Source organism: Tachyglossus aculeatus, chromosome 3 (genome assembly GCF_015852505.1).
Source record: "Tachyglossus aculeatus isolate mTacAcu1 chromosome 3, mTacAcu1.pri, whole genome shotgun sequence".
NCBI lineage: Eukaryota > Metazoa > Chordata > Mammalia > Monotremata > Tachyglossidae > Tachyglossus > Tachyglossus aculeatus.
In genome coordinates this window covers 9185281-9206600 of record NC_052068.1, presented here as the reverse complement: position 1 = coordinate 9206600, position 21320 = coordinate 9185281, and the positions used below count along the sequence as shown (strand labels likewise).

General features: G+C 43.3%; 1 protein-coding gene across 1 annotated transcript in view; it reads left to right on the top strand.

Annotated features, from left to right (window-relative positions):
- The window catches only part of CFAP46 (cilia and flagella associated protein 46), a 203464-nt gene that overhangs the window by 155561 nt on the left and 26583 nt on the right, over positions 1–21320 (top strand). Inside the window, exons 44-51 of the mRNA XM_038743855.1 lie at positions 1381–1551; positions 2845–2942; positions 4464–4540; positions 5901–6022; positions 9983–10116; positions 14177–14241; positions 15620–15784; positions 20401–20477. Of these exons, the coding sequence (XP_038599783.1) occupies positions 1381–1551; positions 2845–2942; positions 4464–4540; positions 5901–6022; positions 9983–10116; positions 14177–14241; positions 15620–15784; positions 20401–20477 (909 nt within the window). The remainder of the gene's footprint in view (positions 1–1380; positions 1552–2844; positions 2943–4463; positions 4541–5900; positions 6023–9982; positions 10117–14176; positions 14242–15619; positions 15785–20400; positions 20478–21320) is intronic.

Genomic DNA, 21320 nt, shown 5'->3' with positions numbered 1-21320 from the left:
ATAATTGTACTGATGATGCGTGAAGTATGTGTTCCACACTTAATATGTGCCAAGCACTGTTCCAAGTGCTGGAGTTAATGCAGTCTAAACAAATTGGAAACCCATCTCTGTCCCACATGGGGCTCACAGTCGAAGGAGGTGGGAGAACAGGAATTAAACCCGCATTCTACAGATGAGGAAACTGAGGCACAGCAAAGTTAGGTGACTTGCCCAAGGTCACTCAGGCAAAAGGCATAATCGGGATTAGAACCCAGGTCTCCTGACCTAGTCTGCTGTGTTTCTCAGGTCAGAAACAGTCTGTGGTCCACATAATAATAATACTAATGGTGGCATTTGTTAAGCATTTACTATGTGCAAAGCACTGTTCTAAGTGCTGGGGTGGATACAAGGTGATCAGGTTGTCCCACTTGGAGCTCACAGTCTTAATCTTGAGAAGCTTCTTGAGAAGCAGCGTGGCTCAGTGGAAAAGATCATGGGCTTTGGAGTCAGAGGTCATGGGTTCAAATCCCGGCTCTGGCAATTGTCAGCTGTGTGACTTTGGGCAAGTCACTTAACTTCTCTGGGCCTCAGTTCCCTCATCTGGAAAATGGGGATGATGACTGTGAGCCCCACGTGGGACAACCTGATCACCTTGTATCCTCCCCAGTGCTTAGAACAGTGCTTTGCACATAGTAAGCGCTTAATAAATGCCATTATTATTAATCCCCATTTTATAGATGAGGTAACTGAGGCTCAGAGAAGTTAAGTGACTTGCCCAAGGTCACACAGCAGACATGTGGCAGAGCCAGGATTAGAACCCATGACCTCTGACTCCCAACACCGTGCTCTTTCCACTGAGCCATGCTGCTTCTCTACCAGCATGGCAGAAGCAGGCTTGGGAGTCAGAAGTCGTGGATTCTAATTCCCACTCCGCCATTTGTAAACTGTGTGACTTTAGGCAAGTCACTTGACTTCTCTGTGCCTCATTTACCTCATTTACCTCATCTGTAAAATGAGGATCAAGACTATGATCCCCAAGTGGGAAAACCTGATAACCTTGTATCTATCCCAGCGCTTAGAACAGTCTTTGGCACATAGCAAGCACTTAACAAATACAAACATTATAATTATTATTATTATGGGGTTCACAAATCTGAGAGGGAGGAGTGTACATATCTCACCCCCATTATTAAAAATAATAATAGAAGTGTTAAGCTCTCACTATATGCTGGGCACTGTTCTAAGTACTGGGGAAGGTATAAGTAAATCAGGTTGGAGACAGTTCCCTGTCCCACATGGGGCTCACACACTCACACTGGCTTCATTTTACTGATGAGGAAACTGAGGCACAAACCATGTGACCTGTTGGGAAAAAACTGAGCTTTCACTGAACTTTTTCAGAGTTGCTCTGCCTCCCTGATGATGAAAGAAATCCTGCTGACGGCCACGAGAGACACGAGTAGCTCTCAGCCTGCAGCCCTGCTGCAGCTTCTTCGACAGCTAGAACTGCAGGGGAAAATGACCTGTCAACTTTCCACCAAGGCGGTGACTAAATTAGCCTCCATTTCTAAGGTAGTTTTCTAGGCCAATGTCGGTATTGTGGCATAGTGAATAGAGCACTAACAATGATAAGAATAATAATAATAACGATAATGGTATTTGTTAAGCACTTACTTTCTAAGCGCTGGGGTTGATACAGGGTAATCAGGTTGTCCCGCGTGGTGCTCATGATCTTAATCCCCAGTTTACAGATGAGATAACTAAGGCACAGAGAAGTGATGTGACTTGCCCAAGATCACACAGCTGACAAGTGGCGGATTAGAACCCACAGCTGGATTAGAACCCATGGCTTCTGACTCCCAAGCCCGGGCTCTTTCCTCTAAGCCACTCTGCATTCTGATATTGCAGCGTTGTAACTACTTCTTCATAAATCACTGATGAGTTGGTACAACTTGAGCACTGGCTATTCTTGGCATCCCACAGCAGGATGGTTGGGATCATGTGGAAAAATTTTGGATAATGGAAAAGAATTGAGTGACTGAGATGGCCAAATCGCATGGCATGGTGGATAGAGCACTGGCCTGGGTGCCAGAAGGTCACGGGTTCTAATCCCGGCTCCTCCACCTGTCTGCTGTGTGACCTTAGACAAGCCACTTCACTTTCCTGTGCCTCAGTTGCCTAATGTTGGTATGTTTGGTTCTGTTCTCTGTCTCCTCCTTTTAGACTGTGAGCCCACTGTTGGGTAGGGACTGTCTCTATGTGTTGCCAATTTGTACTTCCCAAGCGCTTAGTACAGTGCTCTGCACATAGTAAGCGCTCAATAAATACGATTGATTGATTGATTGATTAATCTGTAAAATGGAAATCAAGGCTATGAGTCCTGTGCGGGACAGGGACTGTGTCCAACCGGTTTGCTTGTATCCACCCCAGTTCTTAGAACAATGCCTGGAACATAGTAAGCACTCAACAAATACCATTATTATTGTCATTATTATCATTTTCATTCATAAGTCACTGTTGGGATGATACAATTTGAAACATTCATTGTTCTTTGTATCTCACAACATGATGGTTCAGATCACGAGGAAAAATTTTGGGAAATGGAAAAGTTTTGAATGAACTGAGATGGTCAAATCAAATTTTATTTGTTTATACCAACTGCCAATGATCTAAATAGCCCATTTATTTGAAAAAAGCCATCTCTGCTCTTGTTTTGTTGGTTCACACAAATGTGTTGGCATGGATATGTAAAGTACAATTTAATTAGATAATTTGCTTATGAAAAAACTATTTTCCTTTCTTTGGTATTGCCTGGAAAAGTTCTTAGGCAATTATAAAAAGGAATGTCAATTTCTTACCCCATAGGCATGGCAAAATCTCTGTGTTCCCATACAACATTTCAATATCCTGAATGAGATTCCATCTAATTTCCGTGTAGTCATCCTTCAGCATTCAGAAGACAGGTAAATTCAGGCATTTTATTGTATATTAAAATAAAAGTTTTCTTATATATACATTTATTTAGAGAAAGAGAGAGAGAGATAGGTGATGGAGAGCTCTGACGCCAATAATGAGGAGTTTTTGTTTGATATGAAGGTTGATAGGCAACCACTGGAGATTTTTGAGATTTTTTTCTCTGATAACCACTTACTGTGTGCCAAGCACTGTTCTGAACACTGGGGTAGATAACAACACAGTCAGATCAGATAGAGGCCCTGTTTCACATGAGGTTTAAAGTGTAAGGGGGAGGTTGAAGTGATATTAGGGAAAGCGGTGGGGCAAAGTGACAGAGCTCCGGTCTAGAAGCCAGAGGACCAGGTTTCTAGTCCGAACTGTGCTGCTAGCCTGCTGTGTGACCATGGGTGAGTCACTTAACTTCTATGTACCTCAGTTTTCCCATCTGTAAAATGGAGATAGTAGTACCTGCCTTGTCTCCCTACCTCACAGGGTTGTTGTGAGGGTTGGAACAAACAATTATTGAGAGGACGCTTTGGTAATAAAAGCACTACAGCAAACCAAGTGTCTCTAGACTGTAAGGGCACTGTGGGCAGGGAATGTGCCTGTTTATTATTGTATTGCACTCTCTCAAACACTTAGTACAGTGCTGTGCACACAGTAAGCGCTCAATAAATATGATTGAATGACTATTCAATCCCTTCAAGAGGCTCTGTGTGTGTGTGTGTGTGTGTGTTTATCCAGTGTGTAATCAAAGAAAATTCCCCTGACAATGAAATTCAGGCATGGGCACATGTATGACTGAAAAGACCCATGGGGCAAAGGTAGAAAATGACTCTTTGGCAGTTGCAGTTTTTTTCCTTGCTGAAGATATGGGTTGGGGATGCTGGGAGAGCTCAGTCTCCTGGAACCCAGGCATGCAGTGCCAAGAAAACTTTGGTGTGTGTGGAGGGGGGAGGGGGGAGGTAATTGGGAGGTCCCCAGAGAAGCGGGGAGTTTTGTGGGGGAGGGAGGACAGCAGGAGAGGTCAAACAGTCAAAGCCCAGAATCTCACAGGCTTGCCAACTCATAATAATAATGATGATATTTGTTAGATGCTTACTATGTTTCAAGCGCTGTTCCAAGTGATGGGGTAGATACAAGCTAATCAGGTTGGACACAGTCCCTGTCCCACATGGGGCTCACAGTCTTCATCCTTATTTTTCAAATGAGGGAAGTAAGGCCCAGAGAATTGAAGTGACTTACCCAAGGTCACCCAGCAGAGAAATGGTGGAGTCTAGATTAGAACCCAGGTCCTTCTGACTCCCAGGCCCTGGCTCTAGCCACTAGGCCACATTACTTCTCCATTATGCCATACTCCTCCATCTGCCTTGGATGGAGAGACTCTTGGGGAACTGTCAACTAGGATCATCCCTTAGCCTGCCCTGGTTTCACCTGGTTTTATTTAATTGGGAAAACTTGTTTTCCTAAGTTCCTTATCATTGGAATCTCTGTTGTGACAGTGTATGCTCTATGCCTCCTTCTGGCAGGTCTTTTTTGTACAGTGCCATCCTTGAGAAGCCCAAGTTTACTGTTGGTGCGAAAGGAAAACCTTTGCAAATTGGTGGTGAGTATCCCTTATTAAAAGTGAAGCTGATCAATAATAATAATAACATTTGTTCAGTGCTTCCTAGCTGCCAAGCACTGGACAAAGCCCTGGGGTAAATACAGTACAATCAGATCAAACACAGTCCCTGTCTCACCTGAAACTGACAGTATAACCCTTTCCTCTTTCCCACTTCCTTCTATGACACCCTGACTTTCTCCCTATGTTCACCCCCCAGCCCCACACCATTTATGTCCATACCTGTCATTTATTTGATTATATTAATGCCTGTCTCCCCCTCTAGACTGTAAGCTCGTTGTGAGGAGAGAATGGATCTGTTGATTGTAATATTGTACTCTCCCAAGCACTTAGTACAGTTCTGTGCACACAATGAGCACTCAATAAATATGATTGAGTAAATGAAGAACAGCTTTTAAACTCCATTTTACAGATGAGGAAACTGAGGATCAGAGGAGTTAATTGACTTACCCAAGGTCACCCAGCAGGCAGGTGGCACAATTGAGATTAGAACCCACATCTCCCAGTCAGTCAATTAATCAGTCATATTTATTGAGCGTTTGCTGTGTGCAGAACACTGTACTAAGAGATTAGGAAAGTAAAATATAAGAATATAATGGAGTTGGTAGACACATTCCCTACTCACGGTGAGCGTACCGTCTAGAAGGGAAGACAGGCATTGATATAAGTAAATAAATTATGGATTTGTGCATAACTGATATTTAATAACTGTTGTATTTATTAAGTGCTTACTATATGCCAGACATTATACTAAGTGCAGGGATGTACACAAGGAAATAAGGTCATACACAGTGCTGAGGTAGGGGTGAATAAAGGGAGCATGGTGCATGGGTGACACAGAAAGGAGTGGGAGAAGAAGAATTGCCAGCTTAGTCAGGGAAGGCCTCTTGGAGGAGGTGTGCCTTCAATAAGCCTTTTAAGGTTCATTGGCAAAATTAAAATGACAACTTGAAAGTCTGTAGAATGTCAAAGAGACTCCAAGGTCAGCATTGTTTCCTTTAAGCATTCATCTTCATTCTTCCCTTCATCACCAACGAAGAGGGTTTTTCCACAGAATAAGGAAGAGAAAAATTAGAATTGGGAGAATTGAAATTAAAGTGGGTGAGATTTTACATTGCTAGGCAGAGGAATTTCTTGACTTTGAGGGTTAATTTTAGGGCTCCGAATCACTGCAGGCCTTGAAGAAAAGACTAGCTGCTAGTCTCATCTGAATGTTTTAGCCTTCCATTTGCACGGAGGCAAGGGGCTCGCAATTTCTCTCAGCTCTGCCTTAAAATCAAGATCCCCAGAAATGGAATTGAAGTGGAGAGTTAATGTAATTCCCTTTATTCCTTCTATTTAGGTCATTGTAAAATTTCGCGCATTGCTGTGGATTCTGCTTCACTCTCCCGGTTAATAGCAGATGTACACGATTTTAAGCAGAAAGTAAAGATCAGCCTCTTCAAAGAAACTCAATTTAGTCTGGTAATGAATGTTCAATTATTCTTTTTTGTCTGACAACTCATTTTGGACTTCAGAGCTTTCGCTTATTGCATCTCTAGACTGTAAGCTCATCTGTGGGTAGGGAATATGTCTGTTTATTGTTTTGTTGTACTCTCCCAAGCGCCTAGTACAATGCTCTGCACACAGTAAGAACTCAAAAAAAATCATTGAATTAATTAATTAATTAATGCTTGCAAGCTATCTCCCAGGGCTGATCCATTGCCATGTTCCTTTGCTCAATTCATAACAGACAATAATTTTCCCCTTCTCTGGTTTTCATTATTATTATTATGGTATTTGTTAAGTACTTCCTATGGGTCAAGCACTGTTCTAAGTACTAGGGTAGGTACAAATTAATCAAGTTGGATCCCGTCCCTGTCCCACATCAAGTTCACAGTCTAAGTAGGAGTAGGATTAAATCCCCATTTCATAGTTGAGGAAACCAAGGCAGAGTGAAGTGACTTGCCCAGAGTCACACAGTAAGCAATTGGCAGAGCTGGGATTAGAACCCAATACTTCTGACTCCCGGGCCCATGCTCTTTTTTCTCTAGACCACGCAGCTTCTTTCATCCCCTTTTCAGCCTCAAGAATCAATCAATCAATCATATTTCTTACTGTGTGCAGAGTACTGTACTAAGCACTTGGGAGAGTAAACTATAACTATATAAGAGACACATTCCCTGCCCACAACAAGTTTCCAATCTAGAGGGGGGATGGACATCCATATAAATAAATAAATAAAAATATCTTTCTATTCCTTTCTCCCATTCCATCCTCTCTCCTTTCATGTATGAAGCCTCCATCCTCCAGAAACACCCTTCCTCTTCCTACAAACCAATCCTTCTTTCCTCAAGACTCATTTCTCCTACAAGTTATTAGCCAGACAGATTGGGTCAAGGGGTTAATATGCCACCGTTGTCAACTCAGCGCCTTGTTGTTTCATTAGTAATGTAAGTTCCTAAATTTGCTAATGAACTGTACTTTCCAAGTGCTTAGTACAGTGCTCTGTGCACAGTAAGTGCCCAATAAATATGATTGAATGAATGAAAGTTCCTGAAGAGTGAGGCAAATTCATCTGGTCCTTCAAAAATCCCTTGTGTATTAAGGTTATTCACTGCAGAGTGGGTTCTGTTCTGCTACTTAGTTATGGTATTTATTAAGTGCTTCCTAGGTTCCAAGCACTGTGGTAACTGCTGAAGTAGATACAGATAATTAATAATTATGGTACTCGTTAAATACTTACCACATGCCAAACACTGTGCTAAGCACTGGGGAGGATACCAATCATTTAGGTTGGACCCCATCCCTGTCCCACATAGGACTCACACTCTTAATCCCATTTTACAGATGAGGTAACTAAGGCCCAGAGAAGGAGAGTGACTTGCCCCAGATCGCACAGCAGCTCGTGGTGGGCAGGGAATGTGTCTGTTTATTGTTGTACTCTCCCAAGTGATTAGTACAGTGCCTGCACGCAGGAAGCACTCAATAAATAAGATTGAATGTATGAATGAATGTGGCAGAGCCAAGATTAGAGCCCGTGTCCTTCCGACTCCTAGGCCCGTGCTCTATCCACTAAGTCATGCTGATCCTCTAGTCCCTGCCCAACACAAGACTCACAATCTAAAAGGCAAGGAGAGCAGGTACCTATTCCCCATTCTACAGATGAGGAAACTGAGGCCTAGAGAGGTTAATTGCCTGCCCAAGGTCAAACAGCCAGCCAGTGCTCTTTCCACTTTACCACATTGTCTCTCTAATAAAGCCCATAGCCTTGCCCTTGTCCTCCACTCATCCCTTTTATACAACGCATATATTCAGTGTCACCAAATCCTGTCAGTTCTACCTTCACAACATTGCTAAAATCTGCCCTTTCACCCCCATCCATACTGCTACTAAACTGATCCAAGCACTTCTCCTATTCTCTCTTGCATCAACCTCCTTGTTAAGGCCCTGTTGACCACCCCGCTTTCCTGGAAACATTATCCAACCTTGACTTCAATGGCACTGTGGTCTCCTGGTTCTCCTCTTATAATAATAATAATAATAATAATGATGGTATTTGTTAATCGCTTAACTATGTGCCAGGCACTGTACTAAGCACTGTATCCCTCTGGCCGCTCATTCTCAGTCTCTTTTGCAGACTCCTCCTCTGCCTCCCACCCCCTAACACTATGCGGGTCCCTCAAGGCTCAGTTTTGGGACCCCTTCTATTCTCCGTCTACACCCACTCCCTTGGAGAACTCATTCGCTCCCATGGCTTCAACAACCTTCTCTATGCAGTTGCTTCTCAAATCTGCAGCTCCAGAAACAGCGTGGCTCAGTGGAAAGAGCACGGGCTTTGGAGTCAGAGGCCATGGGTTCAAATCCCGGCTCCACCAATTGTCAGCTGTGTGACTTTGGGCAAGTCACTTTACTTCTCTGTGCCTCAGTTACCTCATCTGTAAAATGGGGATTAAGACTGTGAGCCCCCCATGGGACATCCTGATCACCTTGTAACCTTCCCAGCATTTAGAACAGTGCTTTGCACATCGTAAGTACTTAATAAATGCCACCAATATTATTATCTCTTCCCTTCCCTGCCCTGCCTTTTCCTCCTGCCCTCAGGATGTCTTTACTTGGCTGTCCTCCCAACATCTCACATTTAGTATGTCCAAAACAGAACTCCTCATCTTCACACCCAAACCTTTCCCATCACTGTAGAGAACAACATCATCGTCCCTGTCTCACAAGCCTGTAACCTTGGTGTTATCTTTGACTCATCTTTCTCATTCAACACATACATTTAATCTGTCACTAAATCTTGTTGGTTCAACTTCTAAAATCTGCTTTTTCATCTCCATTCAAACTTAATGGAGTTAATCCAGGCATCTATCCTATCCCATCTTGATCACTCTGTCGGCCTCCTTGCTGACCTCCCTGCCTAGTGTCTCTCCCCACTCCAGTCCAGAATTCACTCTGCTTTCCGGATCATTTTTCTACAAAAACATTCGTTTCATGTGTCCCCACTGCTCAAGAACCTCCAGTGGTAGCCCATCCACCTCCACAATCAAACAGAAACTCTTTAACATCGGCTTTAAAGCACTCAATCTCCTTGTCCCTTCCCACTTTATCTCAATAAACACGACCAACTGACTACTCTCCCAATGCTTAGTACAGTGCTCTGCACCCATTAAGTGCTCAGTAAATATGATTGAATGATTGACTGATGTTATTTCTTGAGCTCCCACTGAATGCAATACACAATATTTAACTCCTGGGAAGTATAAGAGAAGCACAAAGCACATTCTCAATGCAAAGGAGTTAACAGAAAGTGGATACTAGAAAGAACGTTACTCCCAATCAATCAAGTAATGGTATTTATTGAGCATTTACTCTGTGTTGAGCACTATACTTGCCACTTGGGAGAGAACAGTGCACCATTTATCTATTGAAGTCTGTCTCCCCCCTTCCAGACAGTAGGCTCATGTGGGCAGGGAATGTGGCTGTTTATTGTTGTATTGTATTCATTCATTCAATCATATTTATTGAGCACTTACTGTATGCAAAGTACTGTGTACTCTCCCAAACACTTAGTGCTCTGTACACAGTAAGTGCTCAATAAATACGATTGATTGAATGAATGAATGAATATGATAGACATGTTCCCTGCCCACATTGAGTTTAAATTCTAGAACATACAGCCTCTTTTGTTGTCTGGAAATTAATTTAATTGGCAACTAACATTTTATGGTTTTCCAGTCACTGTCTTTGACGTCCAAAAACTGACACCACATCAAATTTCATTTATCGATGGATACCTATTTAGAAAAAATGTTTGGTTCTAAATAGCTGAGTAGTAATTGAACTTTTTCCCCTACTTGTCATATTTGAAACAAAAAAAATAATTTTATCATTTGTTCAAAAGCCATTTTATTTCATTTCTGTTGTTGTTGTTGTTTTCGGCAGGGTGGAGAGGTACAGGCTAAGACACTAATTTTAGCTGCGGAGGAGGAAAATATGCAACGTTTTAGCAGCATTTGGAAATCCATGGAAAATTACCTGAGGCCAGTTCTCTCAGTCTTCAATTCATCTGATTTAAGGTGCTTTCTTCTCTTACAAATCTCTCTTCAAAAACATATATTATTTCCAGAAAGAATCAGATGTTTCCTTTTCCTCACTTTGAAGTTTGACATTGGTCCAGAGAGAGTCAAATACAGAGGTTTGTAATTTGCTGCAAGAAGAGATTCATATAATAATAATAATAGTAATAAATAATAATGATGGTATTTGTTAAGCGCTTACTATGTGGCAGGCACTTTACTAAGCCCTGGGGTGGGTACAGGCAATTCAAGTTGGACACAGGCCCTGTCTCAAATGGGGCTCACAGAAGGCACACCTCCGCCAAGAGCCCTTCCCAGACTAAGCCCTGCTTTTCCTCAGTTCCCCCTCCCGTCCACATCACCATAACCTGCTCCCCTTGCACTCCCCCACGAGCCAGTCCCACAGCACTTCATGTATATATGTATATATCCATAATTCTTTCTATACTGATGCCTGTTCACTTGTATTGATGTCTGTCTCCCCCTCACCCCTCTAGACAATGAGCTCGTTGTGGGCAGGAATTGTCTCTCTTTAGTGCTCTATTGAACTGTCCAAGCACTTAGTACAGCGCTCTGCACATAGTAAGTGCTCAATAAATACAATTAAATGAATGAATGAATTTAACAGATGAGGTAACTGAGACACAGAGATGTGAAGTGACTTGCCCAAGTTCACACAGCAGACAAGTGGCAGAACAGAGATTAGAACCCATGACCTTCTGACTCCCAAGCCTGAGCTCTGGCTTAGTGGAAAGAACCCGGGCTTGGGAATCAGAGGTTGTGGGTTCTAATCCCGACTCCGCCACTTGTCAGCTGTGTGACTTTGGGCAAGTCACTTATTTCTCTGTGCCTCATTTACCTTGTCTGTAAAATGGGGATAATGGTTTTGAGCCCCACGAGGGACAACCTGATTACCTTGTATCTAACCCAGTACACATAGTAAGTGCTTAACAAATACCATCACTATTATAATAATAATAATTATTATTATTATTACTATGCCATGTCCTCTCCTAAGCATTTAATACAGTGCTCTGTATACCATGAGTGCTCAGTAAATAACATTAGGCCCAGATTTCTAGTATCAGCTCTGTCCCTGACCTACTGTGTGTGGTACCTTAGTTTCCTCATCTGTAAATTAGGAATAATATGATTAATAATACCTGCTTCTTCTAACTCAAAGGACTTTCTCTCTTTGTCCCTGTTTCGAGTTCCCAGCTTTTCTGCTTCTAATTCCTTTATTTCCTAACTTCCTCTTTCAAAACTGCCAGACGATAGATTTCCTCATCTTTAAAACCCTTATGAAATTCCACCTCTTTTTTCATTTTGTGGTATTTTTGTGGGCTTACTAGGGGCCAGGCACCATACTAAGGGCTCGGGTAGATTCAAGCATATCAGGTTGGACACCATCCACATCCCACTACCTCTTGGAATCACAATTATCCACAGTAATTTTGTGAATATTGATTTACGTACTCCAGGTTTATAATAATAACAATAATAATAATAATAATAATAATGGCATTTGTTAAGCACTTACTATGTGCCAAACACTGTTCAAAGAGCTGGGGGGCATACAAGGTAATCAGGTTGTTCCACGTTGGGCTCACAGTCTTCATCCCCATTTTCCAGATGAGGTAACTGAGTCTCAGAGAATCAATCAATCAATCATATTTACTGAGCACTTACTGTGTGCAGAGCACTGTACTAAGCGCTTGGGAAGTACAAGTTGGCAACATATAGAGACAGTCCCTACCCAACAGTGGGCTCACAGTCTAGAAGGGGGAGACAGAGAACAAAACCAAACATTCTAACAAAATCAAATAAATAGAATAGATATGTACAAGTAAAATAAATGAATAAATAGAGTAATAAATACGTACAAACATATATACATATATACAGGTGCTGTGGGGATGGGAAGGAGGTAAGGCTGGGGGATGGAGAGGAGGACAAGGGGGAGAAGAAGGAGGGGTCTCAGTCTGGGAAGGCCTCCTGGAGGAGATGAGCTCTCAGTAGGGCTTTGAAAGGAGGAAGAGAGCTAGCTTGGCAGATGTGGGGAGGGTGGGCATTCCAGGCCAGGGGGATGACGTGGGCCGGGGGTCGATGGCGGAACAGACGAGAACGAGGCATGGTGAGGAGATTAGCGGCAGAGGAGCAGAGGGTGCGGGCTGGGCTGTAGAAGGAGAGAAGGGAGGTGAGGTAGGAGGGGGAGAGGTGATGGACAGGCTTGAAGCCGAGGGTGAGGAGTTTCTGCCTGATGCATAGGTTGATTGGTAGCCACTGGAGATTTTTGAGGAGGGGAGTAACATGCCCAGAGCATTTCTGGACAAAGACAATCTGGGCAGCGGCGTGAAGTATGGATTGAAGTGGGGAGAGACAAGAGGATGGGAGATCAGAGAGGAGGCTGATACAGTAGTCCAGACGGGATAGGATGAGAGCATGAACGAGCAGGGTAGCAGTTTGGATGGAGAGGAAAGGGCGGATCTTGGCAATGTTGCGGAGCTGAGACTGGCAGGTTTTGGTGACGGCTTGGATGTGAGGGGTGAATGAGAGCAGAGTTGAAGATGACACCAAGGTTGCGGGCTTGTGAGACGGGAAGGATGGTAGTGCTGTCAACAGTGATGGGAAAGTCAGGGAGAGGGCAGGGTTTGGGAGGGAAGACAAGGAGTTCAGTCTTGGACATGGTGAGTTTTAGGTGGCGGGCAGACATCCAGATGGAGATGTCCAGAAGACAGGAGGAGATGCGAGCCTGGAGGGAGGGGGAGAGAGCAGGGGCAGAGATGTAGATTTGGGTGTCATCAGCGTAGAGATGATAGTTGAAGCCGTGGGAGTGAATGAGGTCACCAAGGGAGTGAGTGTAGATCGAGAACAGAAGGGGACCAAGAACTGAACCTTGAGGAACCCCCACAGTAAGGGGATGGGAGGGGAGGAGGAGCCTACAAAAGAGACTGAGAATGAACGACCAGAGAGTTAAGAGGAGAACCAGGAGAAGACGGATTCAGTGAAGCCAAGGTTGGATAGCGTGTTGAGGAGAAGGGGGTGGTCCACAGTGTCGAAGGCAGCTGAGAGGTCGAGGAGGATTAGGATAGAAGAGAAGTGAAGTGACTTGCCCAAAGTCACACAGCTGACAAGTGGTGGAGCCGGGATTAGAACCCACAACCTCTGACTCCCAAGCCTGAGCTCTTTCCACTGAGCCATGCTACTTTGTTGACTACGTATCCCGCTCCAGTCTCTTCTTTCTCCCATCTGTTCATCGTTTTTTTTGTCTGTCTGCCTCACTCGCTAGTTTAACAGCTCTCTGGGGACTGAAATCAAGTTTCTGACTGCTTTACATTCTCCTAAATGCACAGAGTATGTGCTCAATAAATTCCATCTATTTCTGTCTCGTCGAGGCTGGGAATTTGTCTGCTATTCATTTCATCGTATTTATTCAATCATATTTTTTGAGCACTTTACGTACTTAGTACTCTGTACTCTACTCTGTACTAAGTGCTTGGTGAAGCAGTGTGGCTCAGTGGAAAGAGCCCAGGCTTTGGAATCAGAGGTCATGGGTTCAAATTCCAGCTCTGCCAATTGTCAGCTGTGTGACTTTGGGCAAATCACTTAACTTCTCTGTCCTCAGTTACCTCATCTGTAAAATGGGGATGAAGACTGTGAGCCCCCCGTGGGACAACCTGATCACCTTGTAACCTCCTCAGCACTTAGAACAGTGCTTTGCACATAGTAAGCGCTTAATAAATGCCATCATTATTATTATTATAAGTGCTTAAGTATTGTTATATTGTAGTCTCTCAAGCACTTGGTATAGTGCTCTGTGCCCAGTAAGTGCTCAAAAAATACAATTGATTAATAATGATAATTAATAGTAATTGTGGAATTTTTCAAGTGCTTCCTATGTGCCAAGCACTGTTCTAAGCACTAGGGTAGATATGAGATAATCAGGTTGGACCTTGAAAGCACTTTGGAAACATGAAAGTGCTTTACAGACTCAGGGTGTTCTTTTGAATTGACTTATTTTCTTTGAATTTTGAATGACTGACATGACTTTGGATTTCAGAATTCCAACGCCTTCGTTGTCGATTGAAGAGGGAAAACCCAAAAGCAGAGAAAAAGATTCCCCAGGTAGGTCTTAGAATTCATAAAACAAAGAGGATTCAAAGGGCAAATGGCTCATAAAACAAACGAACCATTTCCTTCCTTAGTTGCAGCAGTAGATTCATTCATTCAATCGTATTTATTGAGCATTTTCTGTGTGCAGAGCAGTGTACTAAGCACTTGATAATAGACTGATATATTCTCCAGTCATCTCAGTTTGAAAGACACGTTTCTCAGTTCCACTGTTTCACAGCTCATTGATCCAATGCAGAGCATTTGTTCACCTTTCTGTTTGCGATCCACAATCTTCTAGCTTCGTGCAGGAACCTCAAGAGTAAAAACAGCTGGACTCCAGCCTCAGCTGGCATCATCGTTTTCCTTTTGCTTCCCAATCATCAAGTTTATCCCACTGTAAAAAAGAAAAAAAAAAGTCTAAGGGGTCTTCCACACTGAAGCTTCACTGACCCGCCCCCCTCCCCTGGGAAAAAGGCCCCTGTTATCACCAAGTTACATTAACGACAACCTCACTGGCACCTACTCAGCCCTCCCATGCTAGTTGGCAGCAGCCTCCACACACCCTCAGCTCCTCTGCTGCTAATCTCCTCACCATACCTCGTTCTCGCCTGTCCCACCATCGACCCCCGGCCCACGTCATCCCCCGGGCCTGGAATGCCCTCCCTCTGCCCATCCGCCAAGCTAGCTCTCTTCCTCCCTTCAAGGCCCTACTGAGAGCTCACCTCCTCCAGGAGGCCTTCCCAGACTGAGCCCCTTCCTTCCTCTCCCCCTCGTCCCCCTCTCCACCTCCTTCCCTTCCCCACAGCACCTGTATATATGTATATATGTTTGTACATATTTATTACTCTATTTATTTATTTATTTATTTTACTTGTACATATCTATTCTATTTTATTTTGTTAGTATGTTTGGTTTTGTTCTCTGTCTCCCCCTTTTAGACTGTGAGCCCACTGTTGGGTAGGGACTGTCTCTATATGTTGCCAATTTGTATTTCCCAAGTGCTTAGTACAGTGCTCTGCACATAGTAAGCGCTCAATAAATACGATTGATGATGATGAATAAATACGATTGATTGATTGATTGATTGATTGAGCTCACTGGTTAGCTCTGAGTTGTCTCTCAGGCGGTGAAGGTAGAGGGACAAGTGTGGGCAGGGATTGTCTCTTTTTATTGCTGAATTGTACTTTCCAAGCGCTTAGTACAGTGCCTCTGCACACAGTAAGCGCTCAATAAATACAATTGAATGAATTGGAAGGAGGGCTTAGTCGGGAGGAGGAGATGCAATTTTAGTAAGGCTTTGAAAGTGGGGAGAGTGGTGGTCTGTCACGTGTAGGGGGAGGGAATTGGAATTTCTGTTAGATACTAAAAATGTGTGTCTTCTTTGCTCCAGGCATTCCAGCAGAAGCTGTAGACTATGCTGTAATAATGGCAGACAGATTACTTCAGGAATTGCCGCTGGAAGCTCTGAGTTTCTTCGAAGAAGGGATGATATCATCCATCTCCAGAGAAGTTTCCCTCCAGATGCTACATAACCGGCTTCGCAAAGAAGAGCCAGGTAAATTGATCACTCAGTCGTATTTATTGAGTGCTTACTGTTTGTGGAGCACTGTACTAAGCCCTTAATCAGTCATCCAAGTGGTGGTATTTATTGAGTGCCTACATTGTGCAGACCAATATACTAAATTCTATATACTGAATTTTTTTCTTTGTAATTTTGGCATCTGGACTAACTGGGTTTTTGATCCCCGTTTTACAGGTAAAGAAACTGAGGCATAGAGAAGTTAAGCCACTCATCCAAGGTCACACAACAGATCAGTGGCAGAGCTGAGATTAGAACCCAGCTCCTCTCACTCCCAGTTCAGTATACTTCTGAGTTACAAGGACAGAGCAAAAGACATTACACCGGTGATTTCTCTATTGTGCCCACCTCTCATAAGATATGCACCGTGGCTTAGTGGAAAGAGCCCGGGCTTGGGAGTCACAGGTTGTGTGTTCTAATCCCGGCTCTACCACTTGTCAGCTGTGTGACTTTGGGCAAGTCACTTAACTTCTCTGTGCCTCAGTTACCTCATCTGTAAAATGGGGATTAAGACTGTGAGCCCTACATGGGACAACCTGATGATTTTATATCAACCCCGCACTTAGAACAGTGCTTGGCACATAGTAAGCGCTTAACAAATACCATTATTATTATTATATGCAGTTTAGCCCAAGAAACATGTTCATGGATTCATTCTTTCAACTGTATTTATTGAGTGCTTACTTTGGGGCCAAGCACTGTACTAAGCGCTTAATCTCTATGACCAATCTCTCATCTCCTGTTTCCCCTCCCTATAAACTCACCTCAAAGCAATGTGTCCTCAGACTCACTTGCTTCCCGTATCTGTAATTTCTTCTCCTGTCTCTCAGTCAGTTGCATTTATTGAGCCCTTACTGTGTGCAGAACACTGAGCTAAGCTCTTGGAAGAGTACAATATAACAATAAACAGACACATTCCCTTCCCACAATGAGCTTACAGTCTAGAGGGGAAACAGGCATTAATAGAAATAAATATCATTTATTATATTATTTATTAATAAATACATTAGACCACAAGCCCAATTTGGACAGTGTCTGATCTGCCTGTATTTTATCTACACCAGTGCTTGGCACAGTACTTAAAACAATAGTAAACATTTAATAAATATTGCCAATCAATCAACTGTATTCATTGAGCACTTATTGTGTGCAGAGCACTGTACTAAGCACTTGGGAGAGAATAATATGGCAAAATAACAGGTCCGTTCCCTGCCCACAATGAGGGGAAGAGAGGAGAAGACTAGAGAGGAAGAGAGACATTAATATAAATGAATAAATTACAAGTATGTTTATAAGTGCTGGGCAGTAGCAACATGGGAAAGAGTCGAGGGTGGAGACTCAAGTTTATTATGTGGAAGGCGGTTATGGTAAACCACTTCTGGATTTTTACCAAGGAAACTCTCTGGATCTACTACCAGAACAATTGAAAATGGAGGTGGGGCGTGCTGGGAGAGATGTGTCCATGGCATCACTATGGGTCGGAGATGACTTGACAGCATAAGAAAAGACCTAAGTGCTGTGGGGCTGGGACAGGAAATGAATAAAGGGAGCAGGTCAAGGTAGGGCACAAGGGAGTGAAAGAGAAGAAAGAAAAGGGAAACAGGATATAGTCAGGGTAGGCCCTGGAGTCAGGGAAAGGCCTCATCATTATTAATAATAGTAATAATAAAATAACAATAATATGAAACAACACCATTCCATGACAAGAGAGTTTGCACACACTGATGAAGCTTAGAGCTATGCCATATAGGTCTACCAATAATGGAAATGTCTAAGCCGAAGTGTCAGATAAAGTTGATTCGCCAGTGCTGGGCAGCAACAGCACGGGAAAGAGTCAAAACCAGATGATCGAATGGTCAAAACATTGATCAAATAATAATTAAAAATAATTATGGTATTTGTTAAGCACTTACTATGTGCCAAACACTGTTCTAAGTGCTGGGGTAGATACAAGGTAATCAGATTGTCCCACGTGGGGCTCACGGTCTCAATCCCCATTTTCCAGATGAGGTAACTGAGGCACAGAGATGTTAAGTGACAAGGCCAAGACTCAAGTTTTTAGTGCTTGAGTAAACCGCCTCCGTATCTTTATCATGAAAACTCTCTGGATACACATACCAGAATGACTTTAAGGCAGAAGGTGGGTCGTTCTGAAGAGGGTGTGTCCCTGGAGGCTCTATGAGTCGGAAACAGCTTGATGACATTTGAAGGGGAATTCATTCATTCATTAATTTAATCATATTTATTGAGCACTTACTGAGTGCAGAGCACTGTACTAAGCGCTTGGGAAGTACAAGTTGGCAACATATAGAGACGGTCCCTACCCAACAGCAGGCTCACAGTCTAGAAGGGGGAGACAGACAACAAAACAAAACATATTAACAAAATAAAATAAATAGAATAAATATGTACAAGTAAAATAAATAAATAAATAGAGTAATAAATATGTACAAACATATATACATATACAGGTGCTGTGGGGAGGGGAAGGAGGTAAGGTGGGGGGGGGGTGGGGGGGGGGAGGGGGGGGAGGAAGGAGGGGGCTCAGCCTGGGAAGGCCTCCTGGAGAAGGTGAGCTCTCAGTAGGGCTTTGAAGGGAGGAAGAGAGCTAGCTTGGTGGATATGCGGAGGGAGAGCATTCCAGGGCAGGGGGAGGATGTGGGCCGGGGGTCGATGGTGGGACAGGCGAGAACGAGGCACAATGAGGAGGTTAGTGGCAGAGGAGCGGAGGGTGCAGGCTGGGCTGTAGAAGGAAAGAAGGGAGGTGAGGTAGGAGGGGGCGAGGTGATGGAGAGCCTTGAAGCCGAGAATGAGGAGGTTTTGCCTGATGCGTAGGTTGATTGGTAGCCACCGGAGAATTTTGAGGAGGGGAGTAACATGCCCAGAGCGCTTCTGCACAAAGATGATCTGGGCAGCAGCGTGAACTATAGATTGAAGTGGGGAGAGAGAGGAGGATGGGAGATCAGAGAGAAGGCTGATGCAGTAATCCAGTCGGGATAGGATGAGAGATTGAACCAGCAGCGTAGCAGTTTTGATGGAGAGGAAAGGGCAGATCTTGGTGATGTTACCAAGGTGAGACTGGCAGGTTTTGGTGATGGATTGGATGTGAGGGGTGAACAAGAGAGCAGAGTCGAGGATGACACCAAGTTTGTGGGATTGTGAGATGGGAAGGATGGTAGTGCCGTCAACATTGATAGGCAAGTCAGGGAGAGGGCAGGGTTTGGGAGGGAAGATAAGGAGTTCAGTCTTGGATATATTGAGTTTTAGATGGCAGGCAGACATCCAGATGGAGATGTCTTGAAGGCAGGAGGAGACACGAGCCTGAAGGGAGGGAGCGAGAGCAGGGGCAGAGATGTAGATTTGGGTGTCATCAGTGTAGAGATGATAGTTGAAGCCGTGGGAGCAAATGAGTTCACCAAGGGAGTGTAGGGAATTGAAATTTAATGAAAGAAAGGGCCAATATTAGGTATTGGAAACTATAAGGATCTTAGTATTCCTATTGAAAGTCATGATTTTTTTCCTATTTATTAATGAATAAATGGAAGTTGTAACTCATATTTGGCTACCCAAACAATACAGCCTTACTTCTGTGCTGTGACAATAAATCCTAATATAATTTCCCTAAAAACAATTGCCTTTTTGTCATTTTGAAATATTGTTGAGGACAGAAGCATCATAAATCTTTCCCATAAATTAGGAATCGGAGATTTCAGGTGACCTTGTTTTACTCGTGGTGAAGAAGATGTAAATCAAAGATTTTTGAAAAATTGTAAATAGCGTTTGACATAAACATTTCCAACAATTACAAAATAAACTTGGAAATGAAATAAGTTGCTCCGTGTCCCATCCGGGAAAATGTCTATTAAATGAGGTGTATAATAGAATTTCCATATCCCTTTTTGCTGAGACATTATAATACAAATTGCCTCAATCATCAAAATTTAAAGACAAACATTTACATGTCTTTTTTAGTAGACCAAGGAAAACTTCCATTACTTGTCCGTCAACACTACAGACTCCTATTTGTCTTCTTAAGTCTCCTTGTCTCTTGATCTTTATGAAGATTCTCTTTGAAGAATGCCACTCCTTTAATCATGTTATCTGTTAAGCGCTTACTATGTGCCAAGCACTGTACAGAGCACTGGGGTAGATACAAGATAATCAGGCAAAAAACACTTCCCATCCTGCTTTGGGCTCACTGTCGCAGAGGAAGAACAGGAGATCATTTCCCCTTTCACAAACGAGGAAACTGAGGCAGAGAGAAGTGAAGTGACTTACCAAAGTCACACAGCAGGCAAGTGGGAAGCTGGGATTAGAACCTGGGTCTTCTGACTCTCAGGCCTGGGCTCTTTCTGCTTGGCCACGCTGTTTCTTTCTTGCTAGTGGCACACCGTGCTGGTCTATCCTGACTCGATTTTTATTGTGCGGCAGCGTCTTCTGAGACTTCATTTTACTTTGTCTTTATAATATTTCTTCAGTCCTCCTTGTTTTTGGTTTCTGAATTTCAGCTCACCATACCACTGTGATTTGGGTATTCTGCTACTCCCATTTTTTTACATAATATTGCTTTCATTTTATGATTATTTTTGCAGAAGTTGTGATAAAGAAAGAGAGTAAAGGAACTAAAGATCCCAAGACCAAAGGAGGCCAAAAGAGGAATACCAAATCGGTAAGCAGGGTAGATTTGTGATTACTGCACAATTAGGTGTTTTGCCTTGGAATTCTGACAAAATACCACTCTCCACTTATGCTGAAAAACCAAGATGTTTCCACATTTGGTGTAATCACGAGGGCAGGTGGGTTCTTGCTTTTCTCATGATACAATTAGCTCCTGAACGTGGAACTGCTCAAATTCCCAAAGGACCGTTGGGAGGATCAGCTTGGAGCTGTTACAATGGCAACTTCACAGCGTGGGAAATGGTCATGGATTTAATTGAAAACTTCCCAGAGGGAATCATATTTTATCCCCTCTGCCACTGGGGTCCCAGAGAACTTAATCCTGTCATGGATCTGGGGAAAGAATGGATTTTTTTTCATCTGCTCATATTTCAGATAATCCAAAATTAAACCTCTAACGGTCAGTGGATTGGAAAAAGATGGGTTGTCTCCTGTCATTGTGGGGAAGACCAAAGGAGAATTTTACTTTTTCCTTTTTTTATGTGTGGTATTTGTTAAGCACTTAATATGTACCAGGTGCTGTACTAAGCTCTGGGGTAGGTATAAGCTAATCAGGTTGAACACAGCCCATGTCCCAAATGGGGCTCACGGTCTTAATCCCCATTTTGCAGATTGGGTATCTGAGGCACAGGGAAGTGAAGTGACTCACCCAAGGTCACCCAGAAGACAAATGGAAGAGCCGGGATTAGAACCCACAGTCTTCTGACACCCAAGCCCGTTCTCTAATGACTAGGCAATGCTGCATCTCAGGAGGCGTCAAGAGTCACGGCAGTCACCTTATGGACTTTTCAACTCAAGGCAGTACATAAATCAAGATGAAAGAGGACCCATAGAT